The sequence below is a fragment of the Scyliorhinus torazame genome, chromosome 15 (assembly GCF_047496885.1).
Source record: "Scyliorhinus torazame isolate Kashiwa2021f chromosome 15, sScyTor2.1, whole genome shotgun sequence".
Lineage (NCBI taxonomy): Eukaryota > Metazoa > Chordata > Chondrichthyes > Carcharhiniformes > Scyliorhinidae > Scyliorhinus > Scyliorhinus torazame.
This window is the reverse complement of record NC_092721.1, coordinates 89,278,318-89,301,550: the sequence shown is the minus strand read 5'-3', so window position 1 is coordinate 89,301,550 and position 23,233 is coordinate 89,278,318. Positions and strand designations below refer to the sequence as shown.

General features: G+C 48.2%; 1 protein-coding gene across 1 annotated transcript in view; it reads left to right on the top strand.

The window, feature by feature from the left end:
- Positions 1–23,233, top strand: part of LOC140391674 (angiomotin-like protein 1) — a 244,233-nt gene that overhangs the window by 54,070 nt on the left and 166,930 nt on the right. The window contains exon 4 of the mRNA XM_072476407.1: positions 10,344–10,394. Coding sequence (XP_072332508.1) covers positions 10,344–10,394 — 51 coding nt within the window. The remainder of the gene's footprint in view (positions 1–10,343; positions 10,395–23,233) is intronic.

Sequence of the window (23,233 nt, the reverse complement as noted above, 5' to 3'; positions counted from 1 at the left end):
TTTTCTCTTTTCAGCCGTACGCCTGCCTTTGCGACACGCCTGAGCACTTCCTCCAGGTTCCTTAAGTGTTCCCTGTTTGTCCTACCCGTGATTAAGACATCGTCCAGATAAATCGCCACCTGCGGTAGTCCCTGCAGAATATTTTCCATCGTACGCTGGAATATAGCGCAGGCTGATGACACATTCCGAAAGGTAGCCTAGTATAACGAAAAAGTCCCTTCAGGGTGTTGATCGTAGCGAACTTCTGGGAGTCCCGTCCAGTTTTAACTGCAGGTAGGCGTGGCTCATGTCCAGTTTTGTGAATAAAAGCCCACCTGCCAATTTGGCATATAGGTCGTCTATTTTCGGGATCGGGTATTTGTCCAGCAGTGCGTATTTGTTTACCGTCTGTTTGAAATCTCCACAGAGACATATCGAGCCGTCTGGTTTCAAACTTGGTACCACCGGCGCTGCCCATTCCGAGAACTGTACTGGTCTGATAATGCCGTCGCGCCGTAACCTTTCTATTTCGACATCTACTTTCTTCCTTAATGCAAAAGGTACCGGCCTGGCCTTACAAAATTTAAGAAGGGCTTCTGGGTCCACGTGCAAAGTTGCTTTGGCACCTATAATTTCCCCCAAACCTTCTTGGAAGAGCTCCGGGTATTTTTGGAGTACTCCACTCAACTGCCCGCTTCCACTCTGGAAAATTTTCATCCAATCTAATTTTAGGTCTTTCAGCCAGTTCCATCCTATTAAGTTCGGTCCGGAGCCCTCTACTGTCGTCAGCAGTAATCTGAGCAATTGTTTGTCATATTCCACGGGTACCTGAGTCGTGCCTAGAATTTCCAGTGGTTCCCCCATGTAGGTTTTAAGTTTTGTCGATGTTTTTGTTAGTGTTAGTGGCTGGAGTCCATCTTTGATTTTTTAAAATGCTGCCACTCCCATTACTGATATGGCCGCACCCGTGTCTATTTCCATTATTGTCGGCTGACCGTTCACCCGTGGGGTAATCTTAATAGGTTCTGCTTTCTTCGTCGCAATATTATACAACTGTTCCCCTTCGGAAGAGGATGGGGCATCTAGATTGTGTACTTCCCTGCATCCCCACCTGCTATTCCCCTTTTGCCACCTCCTTCTAGGGTTTCTGTCACTGTTACCCCACTCTGTCTGGTGCCAGAAACGGTCCTTCTCTGTTGGGGGAGCCTCAGCTGGTAGTTCCCTCTGTCTCCAGTTAGTTCTAGCAGACTTGGGGGCAGTTCTGGGGTTTTCCTTTGGCCCTCTATTTCTCAGGCTTTTCCTGAGAGCGGCTGTCTGGTAGCTGGACCCATTGTGGTAGTCCCTCTCACAGGTATCTACCTCCATTGGCGTGCCCTGTAGTTCCTGCGCCCCACTTGTTGCCTTTTCTAAGGACAGTGCGAGCTGTAACGCCCGCCTGCAGTCTAGCTGCGTTTCCACCAACACGCGCTTCTGTATTGTGAGGCCATTTATGCCACACACTAACTGGTCCCGAAGCATTTCATTTAGCGTCGAGCCGAACTCACATTTTTCCGCTAGCCTTCTCGGGCGGGTCAAGAAATTCATGACTGACTCTCTGTCTTCCCGCTTTGACCTTTGGATTTCGGCGGCAGCGGTGCGCAGGGGCCTTCTTGGAGGTGAGTAGTGAATTTAAAAACCTTACCTTTACAGGAGCAGCCCTTTGGATTTCGGCGGCAGCGGTGCGCAGGGGCCTTCTGGGAGGTGAGTAGTGTATTTAAAACCACTTACCTTTCCAGGAGCAGCCCTTTGGATTTCGGCGGCAGCGGTGCGCAGGGGCCTTCTTGGAGGTGAGTAGTGAATTTAAAAACCTTACCTTTACAGGAGCAGCCCTTTGGATTTCGGCGGCAGCGGTGCGCAGGGGCCTTCTGGGAGGTGAGTAGTTAGTTTAAAAAGCCTTGCCTGGTCCCGTGTCTGTTCTTCTTTTCAGTTTTATTTGTTTTTATATAAGGCGGGAACCGGAAGTTCTACCTCTGGCAAGTCCCCCCCCCCCCCAACCAATAAATTCTGGTGGAGAGGAAACCCGAGACACTACACGTGTAGTGTCTCCCACCCGCCCTCCTCCTCTAACCTAATAATAAGACCCATTGGTGTAAGGTAAGTGCCATATTATATTATTAGCATTGTGCAGGTCAAGGATCGGTGGTGGAGGAGCAGTCTCTGTCAGCGAGAGAACCTGAGAACATCTCAGACACTCAGAAGGCAAGTAAGTGATTTTTACTTTTATACCTTTTTTCAAATTGTGTGTGTCGGGGGGAAACTGAAGCGACATCACAGAAAAGCTGTGACCTGAGTGGCTGGTTGGGATTCTAACCTAAATTTAAAAAAAATTTGAGTATTTGGGAACTAATTAAACATAATAACTTAATTATAATTTAGAGGATATCTAAGCCAGAGATCGGAGAGTATTATAGTTAGCTATCGCATTTCTATTAGAAATCTAGTGCTAGGAAACAGATAGTTGACAGTAACTTTGCAATTAAAAAAAAAAAGTATTAAAAAAAAAAAGACAAATTTTAATTTTAATTAATTGACGCAATGTCAGTTAGAGGGGTGCTGTGCTCTGACTGTGAGATGTGGCAGGTCCGGGAGGCTTCCAGCGTCCCGGATGGCTTCATCTGCAGAAAGTGCACCCAACTGCAGCTCCTCACAGACCGCATGGTTCGGTTGGAGCAGCAATTGGATGCACTTAGGAGCATGCAGGTGGCGGAAAGCGTCATAGATCGCAGTTATGTAAATGTGGTCACACCCAAGGTGCAGGCAGAGAAATGGGTGACCACCAGAAAGGGCAGGCAGTCAGTGCAGGAATCCCCTGTGGTTGTCCCCCTCTCGAACAGATATACCCCTTTGGATACTGTCGGGGGGGATAGCCTATCAGGGGAAAACAGCAGCAGCCAGAGCAGTGGCACCACGGCTGGCTCTGATGTTCAGAAGGGAGGGTCAAAGCGCAGAAGAGTAATAGTAATAGGGGACTCTATAGTCAGGGGCACAGATAGGCGCTTCTGTGGACGTGAAAGAGACTCCAGGATGGTATGTTGCCTCCCTGGTGCCAGGGTCCAGGATGTCTCCGAACGGGTAGAGGGAATCCTGAAGGGGGAGGGCAAACAGGCAGAGGTCGTTGTACATATTGGTACTAACGACATAGGCAGGAAGGGGCATGAGGTCCTGCAGCAGGAGTTCAGGGAGCTAGGCAGAAAGTTAAAAGACAGGACCTCGAGGGTTGTAATCTCGGGATTACTCCCTGTGCCACGTGCCAGTGAGGCTAGAAATAGGAAGATAGAGCAGACAAACACGTGGCTAAACAGCTGGTGTAGGAGGGAGGGTTTCCGTTTTCTGGGCCACTGGGAGCTCTTCAGGGGCAGGTGTGACCTGTATAAGATGGACGGGTTGCATCTAAACCGGAGAGGCATAAATATCCTGGCCGCGAGGTTTGCTAGTGTCACACGGGAGGGTTTAAACTAGTATGGCAGGGGGGTGGGTACGGGAGCAATAGGTCAGAAGGTGAGAGCATTGAGGGAGAACTAGGGAATAGGGACAGTGTGGCTCTGAGGCAGAGCAGACGGGGAAAAGTTGCTGAACACAGCGGGTCTGGTGGCCTGAAGTGCATATGTTTTAATGCAAGGAGCATTACGGGTAAGGCAGATGAACTTAGAGCTTGGATTACTACTTGGAACTATGATGTTATTGCCATTACAGAGACCTGGTTGAGGGAAGGGCAGGATTGGCAGCTAAACGTTCCAGGATTTAGATGTTTCAGGCGGGATAGAGGGGGATGTAAAAGGGGAGGCGGAGTTGCGCTACTTGTTCGGGAGAATATCACAGCTATACTGCGAGAGGACACCTCAGAGGGCAGTGAGGCTATATGGGTAGAGATCAGGAATAAGAAGGGTGCAGTCACAATGTTGGGGGTATACTACAGGCCTCCCAACAGCCAGCGGGAGATAGAGGAGCAGATAGGTAGACAGATTTTGGAAAAGAGTAAAAACAACAGGGTTGTGGTGATGGGAGACTTCAACTTCCCCAATATTGACTGGGACTCACTTAGTGCCAGGGGCTTAGACGGGGTGGAGTTTGTAAGGAGCATCCAGGAGGGCTTCTTAAAACAATATGTAAACAGTCCAACTAGGGAAGGGGCAGTACTGGACCTGGTATTGGGGAATGAGCCCGGCCAGGTGGTAGATGTTTCAGTAGGGGAGCATTTCGGTAACAGTGACCACAATTCAGTAAGTTTTAAAGTACTGGTGGACAAGGATAAGAGTGGTCCGAGGATGAATGTGCTAAATTGGGGGAAGGCTAATTATAACAATATTAGGCGGGAACTGAAGAACATAGATTGGGGGCGGATGTTTGAGGGCAAATCAACATCTGACATGTGGGAGGCTTTCAAGTGTCAGTTGAAAGGAATACAGGACAGGCATGTTCCTGTGAGGAAGAAAGATAAATACGGCAATTTTCGGGAACCTTGGATGACGAGTGATATTGTAGGCCTCGTCAAAAAGAAAAAGGAGGCATTTGTCAGGGCTAAAAGGCTGGGAACAGACGAAGCCTGTGTGGCATATAAGGAAAGTAGGAAGGAACTTAAGCAAGGAGTCAGGAGGGCTAGAAGGGGTCATGAAAAGTCATTGGCAAATAGGGTTAAGGAAAATCCCAAGGCTTTTTACACGTACATAAAAAGCAAGAGGGTAGCCAGGGAAAGGGTTGGCCCACTGAAGGATAGGCAAGGGAATCTATGTGTGGAGCCAGAGGAAATGGGCGAGGTACTAAATGAATACTTTGCATCAGTATTCACCAAAGAGAAGGAATTGGTAGATGTTGAGTCTGGAGAAGGGGGTGTAGATAGCCTGGGTCACATTGTCATCCAAAAAGACGAGGTGTTGGGTGTCTTAAAAAATATTAAGGTAGATAAGTCCCCAGGGCCTGATGGGATCTACCCCAGAATACTGAAGGAGGCTGGAGAGGAAATTGCTGAGGCCTTGACAGAAATCTTTGGATCCTCGCTGTCTTCAGGGGATGTCCCGGAGGACTGGAGAATAGCCAATGTTGTTCCTCTGTTTAAGAAGGGTAGCAAGGATAATCCCGGGAACTACAGGCCGGTGAGCCTTACTTCAGTGGTAGGGAAATTACTGGAGAGAATTCTTTGAGACAGGATCTACTCCCATTTGGAAGCAAATGGACGTATTAGTGAGAGGCAGCACGGTTTTGTGAAGGGGAGGTCGTGTCTCACTAACTTGATAGAGTTTTTCGAGGAGGTCACTAAGATGATTGATGCAGGTAGGGCAGTAGATGTTGTCTATATGGACTTCAGTAAGGCCTTTGACAAGGTCCCTCATGGTAGACTAGTACAAAAGGCGAAGTCACACGAGATCAGGGGTGAACTGGCAAGGTGGATACAGAACTGGCTAGGCCATAGAAGGCAGAGGGTAGCAATGGAGGGATGCTTTTCTAATTGGAGGGCTGTGACCAGTGGTGTTCCACAGGGATCAGTGCTGGGACCTTTGCTCTTTGTAGTATATATAAATGATTTGGAGGAAAATGTAACTGGTCTGATTAGTAAGTTTGCAGACGACACAAAGGTTGGTGGAATTGCGGATAGCGATGAGGACTGTCTGAGGATACAGCAGGATTTAGATTGTCTGGAGACTTGGGCGGAGAGATGGCAGATGGAGTTTAATCCGGACAAATGTGAGGTAATGCATTTTGGAAGGGCTACTGCAGGTAGGGAATATACAGTGAATGGTAGAATCCTCAAGAGTATTGAAAGTCAAAGAGATCTAGGAGTACAGGTCCACAGGTCATTGAAAGGGGCAACACAGGTGGAGAAGGTAGTCAAGAAGGCATACGGCATGCTTGCCTTCATTGGCCGGGGCATTGAGTATAAGAATTGGCAAGTCATGTTGCAGCTGTATAGAACCTTAGTTAGGCCACACTTGGAGTATAGTGTTCAATTCTGGTCGCCACACTACCAGAAGGATGTGGAGGCTTTAGAGAGGGTGCAGAAGAGATTTACCAGAATGTTGCCTGGTATGGAGGGCATAAGCTATGAGGAGCGATTGAATAAACTCGGTTTGTTCTCACTGGAACGAAGGAGGTTGAGGGGCGACCTGATAGAGGTATACAAAATTATGAGGGGCATAGACAGAGTGGATAGTCAGAGGCTTTTCCCCAGGGTAGAGGGGTCAATTACTAGGGGGCATAGGTTTAAGGTGAGAGGGACAAGGTTTAGAGTAGATGTACGAGGCAAGTTTTTTATGCAGAGGGTAGTGGGTGCCTGGAACTCACTACCGGAGGAGGTAGTGGAAGCAGGGACGATAGGGACATTTAAGGGGCATCTTGACAAATATATGAATAGGATGGGAATAGAAGGATACGGACCCAGGAAGTGTAGAAGATTGTAGTTTAGTCGGGCAGTATGGTCGGCACGGGCTTGGAGGGCCGAAGGGCCTGTTCCTGTGCTGTACATTTCTTTGTTCTTTGTTCTTTGACTTCTCGGGGGTATACATGCCATGTCTCGGACGATGATTATTGCATTGCATTTCGATCAAACTTTGAGACCTCAACAGTTTGCCTGACCTCTAGAAGCATCAGCACCATAGAAGCAGCCAATAATCAAACACTCAAGAGCTCAACTCAGCACGGGGATATTTCTTTGTTCTTTGTTCATTGTGTAGAATCTGTACCTACGCAAAATGAGGGGTGGTTTTGGGTCATAGTGCACTTCCACCAATTTTGTTAATTCTTGGAAAGGTATCATGTCCGGCATATCGGGATAAGTTAGACTACGTATAATGGCGAAGGCTGAGGGTCCGCACACCGACAGCAGGATAACGCGTTTCTTTTCATCCTTCATTATCTCATTGACCTGGAAGAAGTAACACATTCTCGCCACATACTGGGACCAGTCCTCAATAGTCGGGTCGAATGCATCTAACTTCCCAAAAAACGGCATTTTTGAAATAGCAAGGCTTACCCTCCGAGTGCGGCAGCTGGTCTCCGCAAGGTTCTTTGTTTACCTCATCGCCACTGTAATAATCCACAGGAGGTAGGGGTACCGTTACTAAACGAGTATTTATTTGCAATAACTATATCCAAGAGCAGCTCCAAACAGTGCTGCTAGCATTCCAGTCAACTTAAGACTCCCTCACAAAGCCTACACAGGTGCTTATATGGGCTCCCTCAATGAACTATCGTTGAGGGAGCTCATACTCCAATTGGCCAACCAATAATGCCAATTGGAGGTCATTACAATAACCCATCCATTTCAAGTATTAATCTTGGAAACCTCCTCAGAACTGCTTCAAACGCATTTTCATCCTTCCTTCAATAAGGAGATCAATATTTTGCAGAACTCCATTGGTGGTGTCACCAATGCTCTATATTACTGAAGCATAATGGTCCTACTTTTTTATAAAATATATTTTATTCCAAACATATTGAAAAATACAAAAACATGAATAATCTTGGGAACATTCTCCCCAACTCACAATTTTACAGTCTGTACAAGTTTACCCCCTTTTTCACTTCCACCCCCCTCAACCAATCCCCTCCCTCCTCCCTCCCTCCACCCCTCCCCCCTCTTCCGACGATGAACAATTTCTCAAACATGGTCGTTAACAATCCCCACCATGCCTCAAAGCCCTCCACTGAACCCCTCAATTCAAACTTAACCTTTTCCAACCGGAGGAAGTCGTACAGGTCCCCTAGCCACCCCGGCGGCGTTATCGACTGCCATTCCAGCAAAATTCTTCGCCGGGCAACCAGAGAGGGGAAAGCCACAACATCGACCTTCCTCCCCTCCATCATCTCCGGCATTTTCGATACCCCAAAAATTGCCACCACAGGGTCCAGCCTGACGTCTTAGCCCCACAATCTTTGCTAGCATCCTGAACACTTCCGCCCAGTGTCCCTCTAACTTCTCACTCCCCCAAAACATATGTGCGTGGTTTGCTGGTCCTCGCCCACACTTCTCACACTGTCTACCGCTTCCTGAAAGAGCCCACTCATCCTCGCACGGGTCATGTGTACCCTGTGTACCACCTTAAAGTGTACCAAACTCATCCTCGCACACGAGGAGATCAAATTCACCCAGCATAGCGCCTCACTCCACAACCTATCTCCTCCCCCCCCCCCCCCCCAACTTCTCCTCCAATTTCACCTTGATCCTCACCAATTGCACTCCCCCCCCGCTTCCCCAGCCACCCGTATATGTCCCCAATCCTACCCTCCCCATCCACGTCCGGAAGCAGCAACCGTTCCAAACGGGCATATTTCAGCAGCCTGAGAAACCTTTTCCACACCTTCCGTGCAAAGGCCCTCACTTGTAAATACCTAAATTCACTTCCCTTCGGGAGCTCTACCCTCTCCCGCAGCTCTTCCACACTTGTGAACTTCTCCTCCAAATATAAATCTTTGCGCTGACCAGCCCCACCTCCAGTACATACTATCCGTCTCCCCCAGTTTGAACCCATGTTTCTCACAATGGTGTTAACACCGACATCCCCTCCATCCTGAAATGCCTCCTCAGCTGGCTCCACACCCTAATCGTGGTCTGTACAACTGGGTTCTCTGTATATCTCCTCTGTGCCAGCGGTAGTGCCAACGTCATCATGGGCCTCAGGTTGGACCCCCTACTGGACTCTTCCTCCATCCTATCCCATTCTAACTTCTCTCCTTCCCACCGCCTCACTTTCTCCATGTTCACTGCCCAGCAGTAGTGTAGCTGGTTCGTTAATGCCAACCCCCTTTTCTACCTCTGCCTCTGAAGCAGGGCCCTTTTTACCCTTGGCACCTTCCCCGCCCATATAAACTCTGAAATCACTGCGTTCAGCTTCTGATAAAAGGCCTTTGGAATAAAAATTGGGAGCGGCTGGAATACGAATAGAAACCTTGGCAGGACATTCATTTTCACTACTTGGACCCTCCCCGCCAGCATCAGGTGCAATGTATCCCATCTGCTAAAGTCCACGGTCATATTTTTTTGTTCCCCTCACAATAAACAATGACATTCTATTAGCTTCCTTAATTACTTGCTGTACCTGAATACTAGCTTTTTGTGATTCATGCACTGGGATATCCAGATCCCTCTGCACTTTCGAGCTCCACAATCTCTCACCACTTAGATATCATAGAATCCCTATAGTGCAGAACATTTGGCACATTGAGTCTGCACTGGCCCTTTGAAAGAGCACCCTACCTAAGCCCACAACCCTAACCTGTTCCTGTAACCCTACCTAACCTGCACATCTTTGGACATTATGGGGTAATTTTAGCAAGGCCAGCCCACCTAACTTGCACATCTTTGGACTGTGGGAGGAAACTAGAGCACCCGAAGGAAACCCACACAGACATAGGAAGAATATGAAAACTCCATACAGGCAATCAACCAAAGCTGGAATTGAACCCGTGTCCCTGGTGCTGTGAGGCAACAGTGCTAACCACTGTGCCACTAAGCCGCTTCTTTTGCATCCTTCCTGCCAAAATGGATAATTTCACGTTTTTCCACATTATACTTCATTTGCCAGATCTTTGTCCACTCATTTAACTGATCTATATCCCTTTTAGCCTTCTTATGTCCTCTTCACAACTTACTTTCCTACCCATCTTTGTGTCATCAGCAAACTTAACAACGATACCGTCAGTCCCTTCATCCAAGTCATTTATATAAATTGTTAAAAGGTTGAGGCCCCAACAGAGATCCCTATGGCACACTACTTCTTACATCCTGCCAACCAGAAAAATGACCCATTTATGCCTACTCTTTGTTTCCTGTGAGCTAGCCAATCTTCTATCCATGCCAATGTGTTATCCCCTATATCATGAGCTTTTATTTTCCACAATAACTTATGATGTGGCGCCATATCAAGTGCCTTCTGTAAATCTAAGTACAGTACATCCACCATCTCCCTTTATATACAGTACATGTTATTTCTACAAAGAACTCAAATACATTAGTTAAACATGATTTCCCTTTCACAAAACCATGTTGACTCTACCTGATTACCATTATTTTTTTCTAAGTGCCCTGCTGTAACTTGTTTAATAATAGCTTTGAACATTTTCCCCATGGCAGATGTTAAGCTAACTGGCCTGTAGATTCCTGCTTTCTGTCTCCCTCCCTGTTTAAATGAAGGAGTTACATTTGCTATATATTTTACAATATAATATATTTTATAATACAATGTAATATAGTTTCAAAGCACTGAGAAGTACACATTGAAAGTAACTTTACAGGAGAAGATTTAAATGAAATATAACTTGTTTATGTTTCATTAATGTCATATAACACAAAATGTTTGAAAGAAAACTTATTAAAGTGTATTTCTCTCATACAGAAGATGTCCCCTCAGAATTGCTATCTGCTCAGAGGGATGGGAATCAAATAGGTGAGACTGGTACATTTATGATTGATGTTGTAGTAATTGGAGTACTATTCAATGCTTAATAGTAATTATGTTCTGGAGGGGGGGGCGGGGGGTGGGGGAACAGGGTTGCTGCTGCATTGGCCAAAGGGGAGCTGGAAGTAGGAGAGGTAGTCGGGGCGGGGGTCCGCCGCCTAGGGGACTGGACGGTGCGGGAGGCATGGGCAAGTGGCTGGCCTAGTAAAGGAGATGGCTAGTCGGCAGGGTGGGAGGGGGGGGGGGGCGAGTAGCCCCCCGATCCGGCTGATAACTTGGAATGTGAGGGGCCTGAACGGGCCGGTCAAGAGGGCCCGGGTGTTCGCGCACTTAAAGGGACTGAAGGCAGACGTGGTTATGCTCCAGGAGACACATCTGAAGGTGGCAGATCAGGTTAGGCTGAGAAAGGGATGGGTAGGGCAGGTCTTTCATTCAGGGCTGGATGCAAAGAACAGAGGGGTTGCAATACTGGTGGGGAAGTGGGTGTCATTCGAGGCACTGAATATTGTAGTGGATAATGGAGGTCGATATGTGATGGTGAGTGGTAGGTTGCAGGGGGTGCGGGTGGTACTGGTGAACGTATATGCCCCAAATTGGGATGATGCCGGATTTATGAAACGCAAGCTGAGTTGCATTCCGGATCTGGAGGTAGGAAGCTTGATAAAGGGGGGGGACTTCAATACGGTGCTGGACCCAGCACTGGACCGTTCTAGGTCCAGGACGGGTAAGAGGCCGGCTGCGGCCAAGGTGCTCAGGGGGTTTATGGACCAGATGGTGGGAGTGGATCCATGGAGGTTTGCCAGGCCGCTGGCCAGGGAATTTTCCCTCTTTTCCCACATCCATAGAGCCTACTCCCGGATAGACTTTTTCATTTTGAGTAGGGCGCTAATCCCGAAAGTGGAGGGAACAGAATATTCGGCCATAGCCATCTCGGAACACGCCCCACATTGGGTGGAGCTGCAGTTGGGGGAGGAGAGGGACCAGAGCCCACTGTGGCGCCTTGATGTGGGACTGATGGCGGATGAGGGGGTGTGCGGGCGGGTGCGGGGGTGTATTGAAAGATATTTGGAGGCCAACGACAACGGGGAGGTGCAGGTGGGGTTAGTCTGGGAGGCGTTGAAGGCGGTGGTCAGGGGAGAGCTAATCTCCATTAGGGCCCACAGGGAGCAGAAAGAGGAGAGGGAGAGGTTGGTGGGGGAGATTTGAAGGGTGGACAGGAGGTATGCACAGGCCCCCGAGGAGGGGCTACTTAGGGAGCGACGGAACCTCCAGACGGAATTCGACCTGTTGACCACGGAGAAAGCAGAGGCCCCAGTGGAGGAAAGCGCAGGGGGCGACGTATGAGTATGGGGAGAAGGCAAATCGGATGCTGGCACGTCAGGTTCGTAAGAGGGAGGCAGCGAGGGAGATTGGTGGAGTTAAAGATAGAGGGGGGAATACCGTGCAGAGTGTGGTGAGAATAAACGAGGTATTTAGGGACTTCTATGGGGATCTGTACAGGTCTGAGCCCCCAGCGGGGGTGGAGGGGATGCGACGATTCCTAGATCAGCTGAGGTTCCCGAGGGTGGAGGAGGAGGAGGTGGCTGGTTTGGGGGCGCCGATTGCGCTGGAGGAGCTGGTTAAAGGATTGGGGAGCATGCAGGCGGGGAAGGCCCCGGGGCCGGATGGGTTCCCGGTTGAATTCTACAGGAAGTACGTGGACCTGCTGGGCCCGTTGCTAGTGAGGACTTTTAATAAGGCGAGGGAGGGGGTACCTTGCCCCCGACAATGTCCAGGGCGCTGATTTCTTTGATCTTGAAGCGGGACAAGGATCCATTGCAATGTGGGTCGTATAGACCGATCTTGCTCCTCAATGTTGCCGCTAAGTTGCTGGCGAAGGTGCTGGCTACGAGAATTGGGGACTGTGTTTCAGGGTGATTCATGAGGACCAGGCGGGATTTGTGAAGGGTAGGCAGCTAAATACAAATGTGCGGAGGCTCCTCAATGTGATTATGATGCCCTCGGTGGAGGGGGAAGCGGAGGTAGTGGCAGCTATGGACGCGGAGAAGGCCTTTGATCGGGTGGAGTGGGAGTATCTTTGGGAAGTGTTGCGGAGGTTTGGGTTCGGGGAGGGGTTCATCAGTTGGGTCAGGCTGCTATATAGAACCACAGTGGCGAGTGTGGCTACGAACCGGCGGAGGTCGGAGCACTTTTGGCTGTACCGGTGGACGAGGCAGGGGTGCCCCCTATCCCTCTTGTTGTTTGCACTGGCAATTGAGCCTCTGGCCATGGAACTGAGGGAGTCCAGGAAATGGAGGGGACTGGTCCGGGGGGAAGAGGAACACCGGGTGCCGTTGTATGCCGACGTCCTGTTGTTGTTTGTGGCGGATTCAGTGGAGGGGATGGCGGAGGTCATGCGGATCCTTAGGGAGTTTGGGGACTTTTCGGGGTATAAACTCAGCGTAGGGAAGAGTGAACTCTTTGTGGTGCATTCTGGGGACCAGGGAAGGGGGATAGACAAGCTGCCGCTGAAGAGGGCGGAAAGGAGCTTTCGGTACCTAGGGATCCAAGTAGCTAGGAGTTGGGGGGCCCTGCACAAGCTCTATTGGACGCGGTTGGTGGAGCAGATGGAGGAGGATTTTAAAAGATGGGATATGCTGCCACTCTCACTAGTGGGTAGGGTGCAGTCGGTCAAAATGATGGTCCTCCCGAGGTTTCTCTTTGTGTTCCAGTGCCTTCCCATTATGATCCCCAAGGCCTTTTTCAAACGGGTAAGCAGGAGCATCATGGGATTTGTGTGGGCGAATAAGACCCCGAGGGTGAAGAAAGTGTTTCTGGAGCGTAGCAGGGACAGGGGGGGCTGGCGCTGCCGAATTTGTGTGGCTATTATTGGGCAGCCAATGTGGTGATGATCCGTTAGTGGGTAATGGAGGGAGAGGGTGCGGTGTGGAAGAGGCTAGAGATGGCGTCCTGTGTGGGCACGAGCCTGAGGGCGCTGGTGACGGCCCCGCTGCCGCTCTCGCCGACAAGGTACACCACAAGTCCGGTGGTGGCGGCGACGCTGAAGATCTGGGGGCAGTGGCGGCGACACAGGGGCGAGGTGGGAGCACGGTTTGGTCCCCGATTCGGGAGAATCATCGGTTTGTCCCGGGAAGGATGGATGGGGGGTTTCGGAGCTGGCATCGGGCAGGGATTAGAAGAATGGGGGACCTGTTCATCGATGGGACGTTTGCGAGCCTAGGGGCGCTGGAAGAGAGGTTTGAGCTACCCCCGGGAAACGCTTTCAGGTTCATGCAAGTGAGGGCGTTTGTGAGGCGGCAGGTGAGGGAATTCCCGCTGCTTCCGGCACGTGGGATTCAGGACAGAGTGATTTCGGGTGTATGGGTTGGAGAAGGCAAGGTTTTGGCGATTTACCAGGAGCTGAAGGGAGAGGAGGAGGCCTCGGTGGAGGAGTTAAAGGGCAAGTGGGAGTAGGAGCTTGGGGAGGCGATAGATGAGGGTCTGTGGGCTGATGCCCTGAGTAGGGTTAACTCTTCCTCCTCTTGTGCCAGGCTCAGCCTAATACAGTTCAAAGTTACTCACAGAGCGCATATGACAGGGGCGAGGTTGAGTAGGTGCTTTGGGGTGGAGGACAGATGTGGGAGGTGCTCGAGGAACCCGGCAAATCACGTCCATATGTTCTGGTCGTGCCCGGCGCTGGATGGGTTTTGGAGGGGTTTTGCGGGGACTATGTCCAAGGTGGTGAACGCCCGGGTCAAGCCGAGCTGGGGATTGGCATTATTTGGGGTATCGGGCGAGCCGGGAGTGCAGGAGGCGAAAGAGGCCGGTATTCTGGCCTTTGCGTCTCTGGTAGCCCGGCGGAGGATTTTGCTACTATCGAAAGATGCGAAGCCCCTTAGTGTGGAAGCTTGAATCAATGACATGGCAGGGTTCATCAAGTTGGAGAGGATAAAGTTTGCCTTGCGAGGGTCTGTGCAAGGGTTCCTCAGGCGGTGGCAACCGTTCCTAGACTATCTCGCGGAGTGTTAGAAGGAGGTCAGCAGCAGCCCAAGGGCCGGGGGGGGGGGGGGGGGGGGGGCGGGCGCGGGGGGTGGGGGGGGAGGGGAGGGGGGGTGGTTTCTTTTGGGGTGGATTTTGGGTGAAGGTGGGGGGGAGGGTTCCCTACTTGTGTTTTTCAATGTTATATGGGGGGTTATTGTATATGGGGGAAATCCAATATATAATTTCTGATTGTTGTGTTCTTGTTTCTTTCTTTTTGTTGGGGGGGGGGGGGTTTGTTGAAAATTTGTTGAAAAATTTGAATAAATATATATATTTATAAAAAATAGTAATTATGTTTGAGAAGTCGATAAGCTGTTAAGTAATTATGAATCAGTATCAAGGCAGTAATTTAACTGAGGAAATTTAAATGGCATAAACTGTAAGAATACAAAATGTTTTCAGAAAAATAGCAGAGTGTGATTGTGTTTATTATTCTCTGTACTTGCACTTACAGAAAATGCACTGCATAGAGTTAGTAAGATGTGTACTAATTGATGTTCAGTGGCTTTGCTGAGAGGGAGACAGTGGGGAAGAGTGTAATTGAACCAAGGCAGTCGAGGAGAAAGTATTTAGAAAGTGGGCATATTGGAGAGGAGCAGCAACTGCGGGAGATGAGAGAAAGAGTTGGGAATAGGGAGAAAGGGTGAAAATTGGGAAAGGAGGCCACAAGGAAAGGGACAGAGATGGAGGAGAGAGTGGAGAAGGAGATGGGTGGGTCTAAAAGAAGAGGGTGGAAAGGGTGAGGGCACAGGCCAAAAAACGATTAAATAACCTGGAATCTAAAGCTCAAATACTACTCAATGACATGGGTGTTCAATTGACCAAAATGGGGAGGGGGCGTGGGTTTTGGGGGGAGATGTGGGGAGGGGCTGAGGCCCTTCCCATAGTGTGTTTGGGCTTGGGGGGAGGTTGAGAATCGCTTTGGGGGCCTCAGAGATCGGGACACCATTTAAAAATGGTGTCCCGATCTCTCGCTACAATGGGAAGTTCCGGTGAGCAGAGCTGCCATGTGCGGCCTCGGCCGCGCTTTCTCCATTCAGGCCCCTTATTCAACATGAGTCGCATTGAATAACCATGTGTTTCTCAGAATTATGAGCACCGGGAAACACGTTTAGCTATGTTCCCTTTCGGGAGGTATGTGCCCTTACCATCCCAATTTTGATATTTTCCAACAAAACTGGTCCAAATTTTGGGAAGATCCACTTTGTATTGCTGCTCATTCTGTATAGGTTTTTCACCTCCTACTTTTTGTTTGCTGTTCCTGTTCTCCTCATCACAGATATCAATAGCTAGAAATGTAACATTGCAAATGCAAGAGAGCACAAGCAGATGTCTCAACATCGATGTTCTGTTACAGTACCACGCACAGGGGTAACTGCATGCAGAGTTGTGGTGCAGCTACCATTTTCAATAAATATATGTATAGTGACGAATTGTTATTCATTGAAAATGATGACAGAGTCACCACAGGAAAATCAAAGGCTTTATTCTAGTGTTTGAACACAGGCTATTAATTGCTATCAAAATCAGGAGTGTTGCCACTGATGGGCAGAGGAGCAACAACATGGAGATCCTCCCAGAGAGTCGGTCTGCACCTCCAGCACTATTGGAGGTAAAATTACAATAAACACAGCGTGTGGTACAAAAGCAAAATACTGCAGATGCTGCAAATCTGAAATAATAGCAGAAAATGCTGGAAATACTCAGCAGCTCAGGCATATCTGGGAGAGAGAAACAGAAATGACCCTTTTCAGAACAGTCTCTGATGCGACTGTCTGAGGAGATTCATGAAACTGTACAGATCAAGGTAGGTCAAATAATATAATTGTGAATCATTACATTTTTGTAACTCTGCATGCACAATCACTTATCTGGGCCAGCGTATGTGATTTTCCCCTTCTCCATATCATTTTGTTTTAATTTAGAAAAAAAGGTATCTGGCCTACACAAATACAATGCCTTATGTTAGAGTCTTAACCAAGCTTTTGAGAAACCCACCTGCTACCAGTGCCACGAGACAGTCAGAGTAGAAATTCAAGAATAGTAAGAATGAATACATGGCTTGAGAGATGGTGCATGAGGGAGGGGTTCAGATTTTTGGGACATTGGAACCGGTTCTGGAGGCGGTGGGACCATTACAAATCGGATGGTCTACACTTGGGCAGGACTGGAACCAATGTCCTAGGGGGTGCTTTTGCTAACACTGTTGGGGAGGTTTTAAACTAATGTGGCAGGGGGATGGGAACCAGATTAGGAAGTTAGAGGTCAGTAAAGAGGCAGCAACTAAAGCCAGTAAGGTACTAGATAATAAACTCAATGTGACTAAGGGGAAGAGTAGACAGGGAAGAGATGATGAACGCAAAGGGACAGGTGGTCTGAGGTGCATTTGTATTAATGCGAGAAGTGTAGCAGGTAAAACAGATGAACTTAGGGCTTGGATTAGTACCTGGGAATATGATGTTATTGGTATTACTGAGACTTGGTTGAGGGAAGGGCAATACTGGCAACTAAATATCCCAGGGTATAGATGCTTCAGGAGGGATAGAGAGGGAGGTAAATGGGGTGGAGGAGTTGCATTACTGGCCAGAGATGATATCACAGCTGTGATTAAGGAGGGCACGATGGAGAATTCGAATATTGAGGCAATATGGGTAGAGCTAAGAAATAGGAAGGGTGCAGTAACATTGTTGGGACTTTACTACAGGCCTCCCAAAAGTGAGCATGAAGTAGAGGTACAAATATGTAGACAGATTATAGAAAAATGTAGCAGCAATAGGGTGGTCGTGATGGGAGATTTTAACTTCCCCAACATTGAATGGGATTCGCGTTGTGTTGGAGGCGTAGATGGAGCAGAATTTGTAAGGAGCATCCAGGAGAGTTTTTTTAGAGCAGTATGTAAATAGTCCAACTCGGGAAGGGGCCATACTGGACCTGGTATTGGGGAATGATCCCGGCCAGGTGGTTGATGTTTCAGTTGGTGATTACTTTGGGAATAGCGATCACAATTCCGTAAGTTTTAGAATACTCATGGACAAAGACGAGAGTGGTCCTAAAGGAAGAGTGCTAAATTGGGGAAAGGCCAAATATAACAAAATTCGGCAGGAGCTAGGGAATGTGGATTGGGAGCATCTGTTTAAGCTGTTTGAAATGTGGGATTTTTTAAGGAAAGGTTGATTAGAGTGCAGGACAGACATGTCCCTATGAAAATGAGGGATAGAAATGGCAAGATTAGGGAACCATGGACGACAGGTGGAATTGTGAGACTAGCTAAGATGAAAAAGGAAGCATACATAAGATCTAGGCGACTTAAAACTGATGAAGCTTTGGAGGAATATCGGGAAAGTAGGACAAATCTCAAACGTGCAATAAAGAGGGCTAAAAGGGGTCATGAAATATCTTTGGCTAACAGGGTTAAGGAAAGTCCCAAAGCCTTTTATTCGTATATAAGGAGCAAGAGGGTAACTAGAGAAAGGATTGGCCCACTCAAAGACAAAAGAGGGAATTTATGCGTGGAGTCAGAGGAAATGGGTGAGATTCTTAATGAGTACTTTGCATCGGTATTCACCAAGGAGAGGGACAGGACGGATGTTGAGGCTAGGGATGGATGTTTAAATATTCTAGGTCAAGTCGGCATAAGGAAGGGGGAAGTTTTGGGTATTCTAAAAGGCATTAAGGTGGACAAGTCCCCAGGTCCGGATGGGATCTATCCCAGGTTACTGGGGGAAGCGAGGGACGAAATAGCTGGGGCCTTAACAGATATCTTTGCAGCATCCTTGCGCACGGGTGAGGTCCCGGAGGACTGGAGAATTGCTAATGTTGTCCCTTTGTTTAAGAAGGGTAGCAGGGATAATCCAGGGAATTATAGACCTGTGAGCTTGACGTCAGTGGTAGGCAAACTGTTGGAGAAGATACTGAGGGATAGGATCTATTCACATTTGGAAGAAAATAGACTTATCAGTGATAGGCAGCATGGTTTTGTGCAGGGAAGGTCATGTCTTACAAACCTAATAGAATTCTTTGAGTAAGTGACAAAGTTAATTGATGAGGGAAGGGCTGTAGATGTCATATACATGGACTTCAGTATGGCATTCGATAAAGTTTCCCATGGCAGGTTGATGGAAAAAGTGAAGTCGTATGGGGTTCAGGGTGTACTAGCTAGATGGATAAAGAACTGGCTGGGCAACAGGAGATGGAGAGTAGTGGTGGAAGGGAGTGACTCAAAATGGAGAAAGGTGAATAGTGGTGTTCCACAGGGATCCGTGATCGGACCACTGTTGTTTGTGACATGCATAAATGATCAGGAAGAAGATATAGGTGGTCTGATTAGCATGTTTGCAGATGATATTAAGATTGGTGGAGTTGCAGATAGTGAGGAGGACTATCAGAGAATACAGCAAAATATAGATAGATTGGAGAGTTGGGCAGAGAAATGGCAGATGGCGTTCAATTCAGGCAAATGCGAGGTGATGCATTTTGGAAGATCTAATTCAAGAGCGGACTATACGGTCAATGGAAGGGTCCTGGGGAAAATTGATGTACAGAGAGATCTGGGAGTTCAGGTCCATTGCACCCTGAAGGTGGCAACGCAGGTCGATAGAGTGGTCATACAGCATGCTTGCCTTCATCGGACAGGGTATTGAGTACAAGAGTCGGCAGGTCATGTTACAGTTGTATAGGACTTTGGTTAGGCCACATTTGGAATACTGCGTGCAGTTCTGGTCGCCACATTACCAGAAGGATGTGGATGCTTCAGAGAGGGTGCAGAGGAGGTTCACTAGGATGTTGCCTGAAATGGAGGGTGCTAGCTATAAAGAAAGGTTGAGTAGATTAGGATTGTTTTCATTGGAAAGACGGAGGTTGAGGGGGGACCTGATTGAGGTCTACAAAGTTATGAAAGGTATGGACAGGGTGGATAGCAACAAGCTTTTTCCAAGAGTGGGGGTGTCAATTACAAGGGGTCACAATTTCAAGGTGAGAGGGGGAAAGTTTCAGGGAGATGTGCGTGGAAAGTTTTTTACGCAGAGGATGGTGGGTGCCTGAAACGCTTTGCCATCGGAGGTGGTAGAGGTGGGCACGATAGCATCATTTAAGATGCATCTAGACAGATATATGAACGGGCGGGGAACAGAGGGAAGTAGATCCTTGGAAAACAGAAGACAGGTTTAGATAAAGGATCTGGATCGGCGCAGGATGGAAGGGCCGAAGGGCCTGTTCCTGTGCTGTAATTTTCTTTGTTCTTTAATGACTCAGAGGAGGCTGGCGGTAAACAAAAATAGATTTATTTACATTACTTACAAAGGTCTGCATAATGCAGCATGTCACTCCCAGTACAATCCTCGCTGGGAGGACTAACCACACCAGGCCCTGTTTCGGGCCGACTTTTATGTTAGCTCATATTGAGCCCAGGCAGTCGGCTTTTGTCCCCTGGCTGGGAAGCGCGTACTCCACGAGCCCCACGGGGAGATCAATGATGGTTTCTCCTCGTGGGGGTTATGAGACCCCTTCCCCCACAAAGTCCTGAAGTCCCCCTTCAGCCGCCAACGATGGAGGCCTTCTGCGCTGCTTGGCCCGTGGCTCCGTTTCCGCCTGTGGTGGCTCTGGGTCGGGTGGAGTGAATCAATTAGCTGATTACAGTTTCCTGGCTGACTGCCAGGACCTCGATTCCAGACATGACATTGTCTGCTGGCATGGATTCCTCTGCGTCCATCTCAGTTCCAGAATCATCTTCCTCTTGTTGGACCAGGCGTGGCGACCCGGATGGCTGGGCCCAAGACCAAGGGGTTCCTGGTAGCGCAGCTGGTCGGATATCCTGAAGGGCGGGTTCTCGCTTCATCAAGTGGTCCAAGTGTTTTCGTTGGAACCTTCCCTGACCCGGGGCTTTATATGAAACCAGGCCCGTACATTCCAATATCACACCTGGGAGCTACAATGCTCCATCACTAAAATGATATGTCCGCCATATTTGGGCATGATCCAGCACTCGCCATCGGGAGCAGGCCGGTAGATGGCAAATGGTGTAAATCTCAATTTTGGCCTTTCCCGCTATTGAACCGCTCTGGGCGCAGCACAGTGGTTAAATCATGCCCTATGACTTTGTTTTGTTCCAAGAATAATTTATACTTCAAGCTAGAGCTTTTCTTTAACCAATGAAGTTTGTATCCATAGAAATTCAGGATCCCTACTTTAGATGGAAAAAGGATGATGCATTTTGTATTTTTGTTATTCTACTTTAATTTCTTGAGACCAATGCGGTTCTGTTTAAAAAAAGCTTGATACTTCTTGCAAGGAAATTATTTGCTAAATTATCTACAACAGAACAACTGACTCATAAGTAGGCACAGAAGATTGTGTTAAACAAATAAAGTAATTAATTATTTCATAAAATGTGCATTATTTAAAAAATCTACCAATAAATAATATTAGAATAAAGAAAGCAATCCCCTTATACAGACAGTCATTAAAACGTTTTTAAATTTACCTGATCACTTGAGAACCCACTAGGGGGCAGGGGTTACTACCTTTCTGTGCAGTGTTCCTGCCTTTGGAACCACAGCACCAGTCACTTTTAATGGCAATATTATTTTTCTCTACTTCACCCCCAGTTTCCAGTGGTCTGTACAGGTCACAAACCACACAGACAGTCTCCTTCCTGGCATCCACCTGTGCCTCATGAACCATTTGACAGAATATGTACTGCAGTTGCCCAGAAGTGACGCTCCTTCAACAACAAAAACAGAAAATAGTGGACAATCTCAGCAGGTCGCACCGCACCTGTGGAGAGAAAAGGGACCTAATGTTCTGAGTCTGGATGACTCTTTGTTAAAGCTGGAGAGAGCTGGAAATCGGGTCAGATTTATACTGTGGGGTGGGGGGGGGGGGGGGGGGGGGGGGGGCTGCGTGGAGTGGTGGGGCTGGATAGGGGGCCAGCGATAGGCAGAGATAGACAAAGATGTTGAGGACAGAAGACAAAAGGAATATAAATGGGGGTGATTAAGGCTAAGAAGGGTACTGATAGTGGCACATAAAGAGATTAGAGTGTGTGAATGGCAGAGCAAAGGTGAGCTGTGTGCCAAAGGACAACTAGGAACAGATGGCCCAAGTGGGGTGGGGTGGGGGGAACAATGGCGGGGAAAAAAAGATCAATTAAAGAAATTAAAATAAATTGATGGGAATAAAAATGGGGTGAAGGTGGAGGAAAGAGTTCACAATCTGAAGTTGAATTCAATGTTATGTCGGGAAGGCTGTAACCTGCCTCATCGGAAGATGAGGTGCTGTTCCTCCAGTTTGTACTTGGCTTCACTGGAATATTGCAGCAGGCTAAGGCTGGTCATGTGGGCGTGAGAGCAGGATGGTGAGTTGACATGGCAAGCGGCAGCAAGGTCTGGGTCCTGCTTTCGGACAGACCGGAGGTGCTCTGCAAAGCGGTCATCCAGTCTGCGTTTAGTCCCTCCAATGTAGAGTAGGCATGATGTGGAGATGCCGGCGTTGGACTGGAGTGGGCACAGTGAGAAGTCTTACAACACCAGGTTAAAGTTCAACAGGTTTGTTTGGAATCACTAGCTCACCTGATGAAGGAGGAGCTGCACTCTGAAAGCTAGTGATTCCAAACAAACCTGTTGGACATTAACCTGGTGTTGTAAGATTTCTTACAATGTAGATTAGACCACATTGGGAGCAGCAAATGCAATGGACCAGATTGAAGAAAACGCTGCTTCACTTGAAAAGAATGTTTAGGCCCTGAGATGGTGAGTAGGGATGAGGTAAAGGGGCAGGTGTTAGACCTTCTGCGACTGTGTGGTAAGGTGCCGTGTGAAGAGGATGGGGTGTTGGGGATGATGGAGGAGTGGACCAGGGTATCCCAGAGGGACCGGTCCTTGGGAAATGCTGACGGGGAGTGAGGGGAAGATGTGTTTCGTGCTGGAATCATGCAGGGTCTCGGAATTGACGGAGGATGATTCTTTGAATGCCGAGGCTGGTGGGGTGAAAAGTGAGGACATGGGGCCTATCCTGGTTCTGGGAGGGAGGAGAGGGGGTGAGGGCAGATGTGCGGGAGATGACTCAGACACGATTGAGAGCCCAGTCGACCACAGTGGGTGGGAATGAAGACATGTCAGCAGCACCGTTTTGGAAAGTGGCATCATTAGAACAAATGCGATGGAGGCGAAGCTACCGGAAAAACGGGATGGAGTCCTTACAGGATGTAGGATGCGAAGAGCTGTAGTCGAGGTAGCTGTGGGAGTCAGTGGATTTGTAATGGATGTGACTCTCCTTGTAGTTTTTTCCTGACAAAAACATATTCCTTAACCAGATTATCTGATCCGTATTGTATTTCTGTTTGTGGGAGTTTGCTATGCGCATGTTGGTTGTTGTGTTTCTTAAATTACAACAGTGACTATGCTTGAAAATGAACTTCATTGACTGTATAGTTCTGTGGGATATATAAGGTGATATATAAATGCAAGTCTTTAAGTCTTTCCCCTCCTCTCTTGGCCAACCCCATCTCTCATGATTCTTTATTCATCTTGCAGTCACTCCCTTTCTCCTGATGTCCTTCTCCCTTTCCCCTTTCCTAAATATCAGTGTGACCAATGTCATGTAACCACAGTGCTTCCACAACCACCTCCCCATATTTCCTGTGTTTACATATGTTTAGTCCTACAGTCATCCATATTTAAATCTACATAGGTGGGATTGGGTGTAGAATGGGTACAATATCGACAGTGTGCCCATGGTGGCAACCCAACATGAAAGTCAGGGAAGGAGTCAGGAAAATCAATGTCACTCATCTGTATCCTAGATTTAAACAA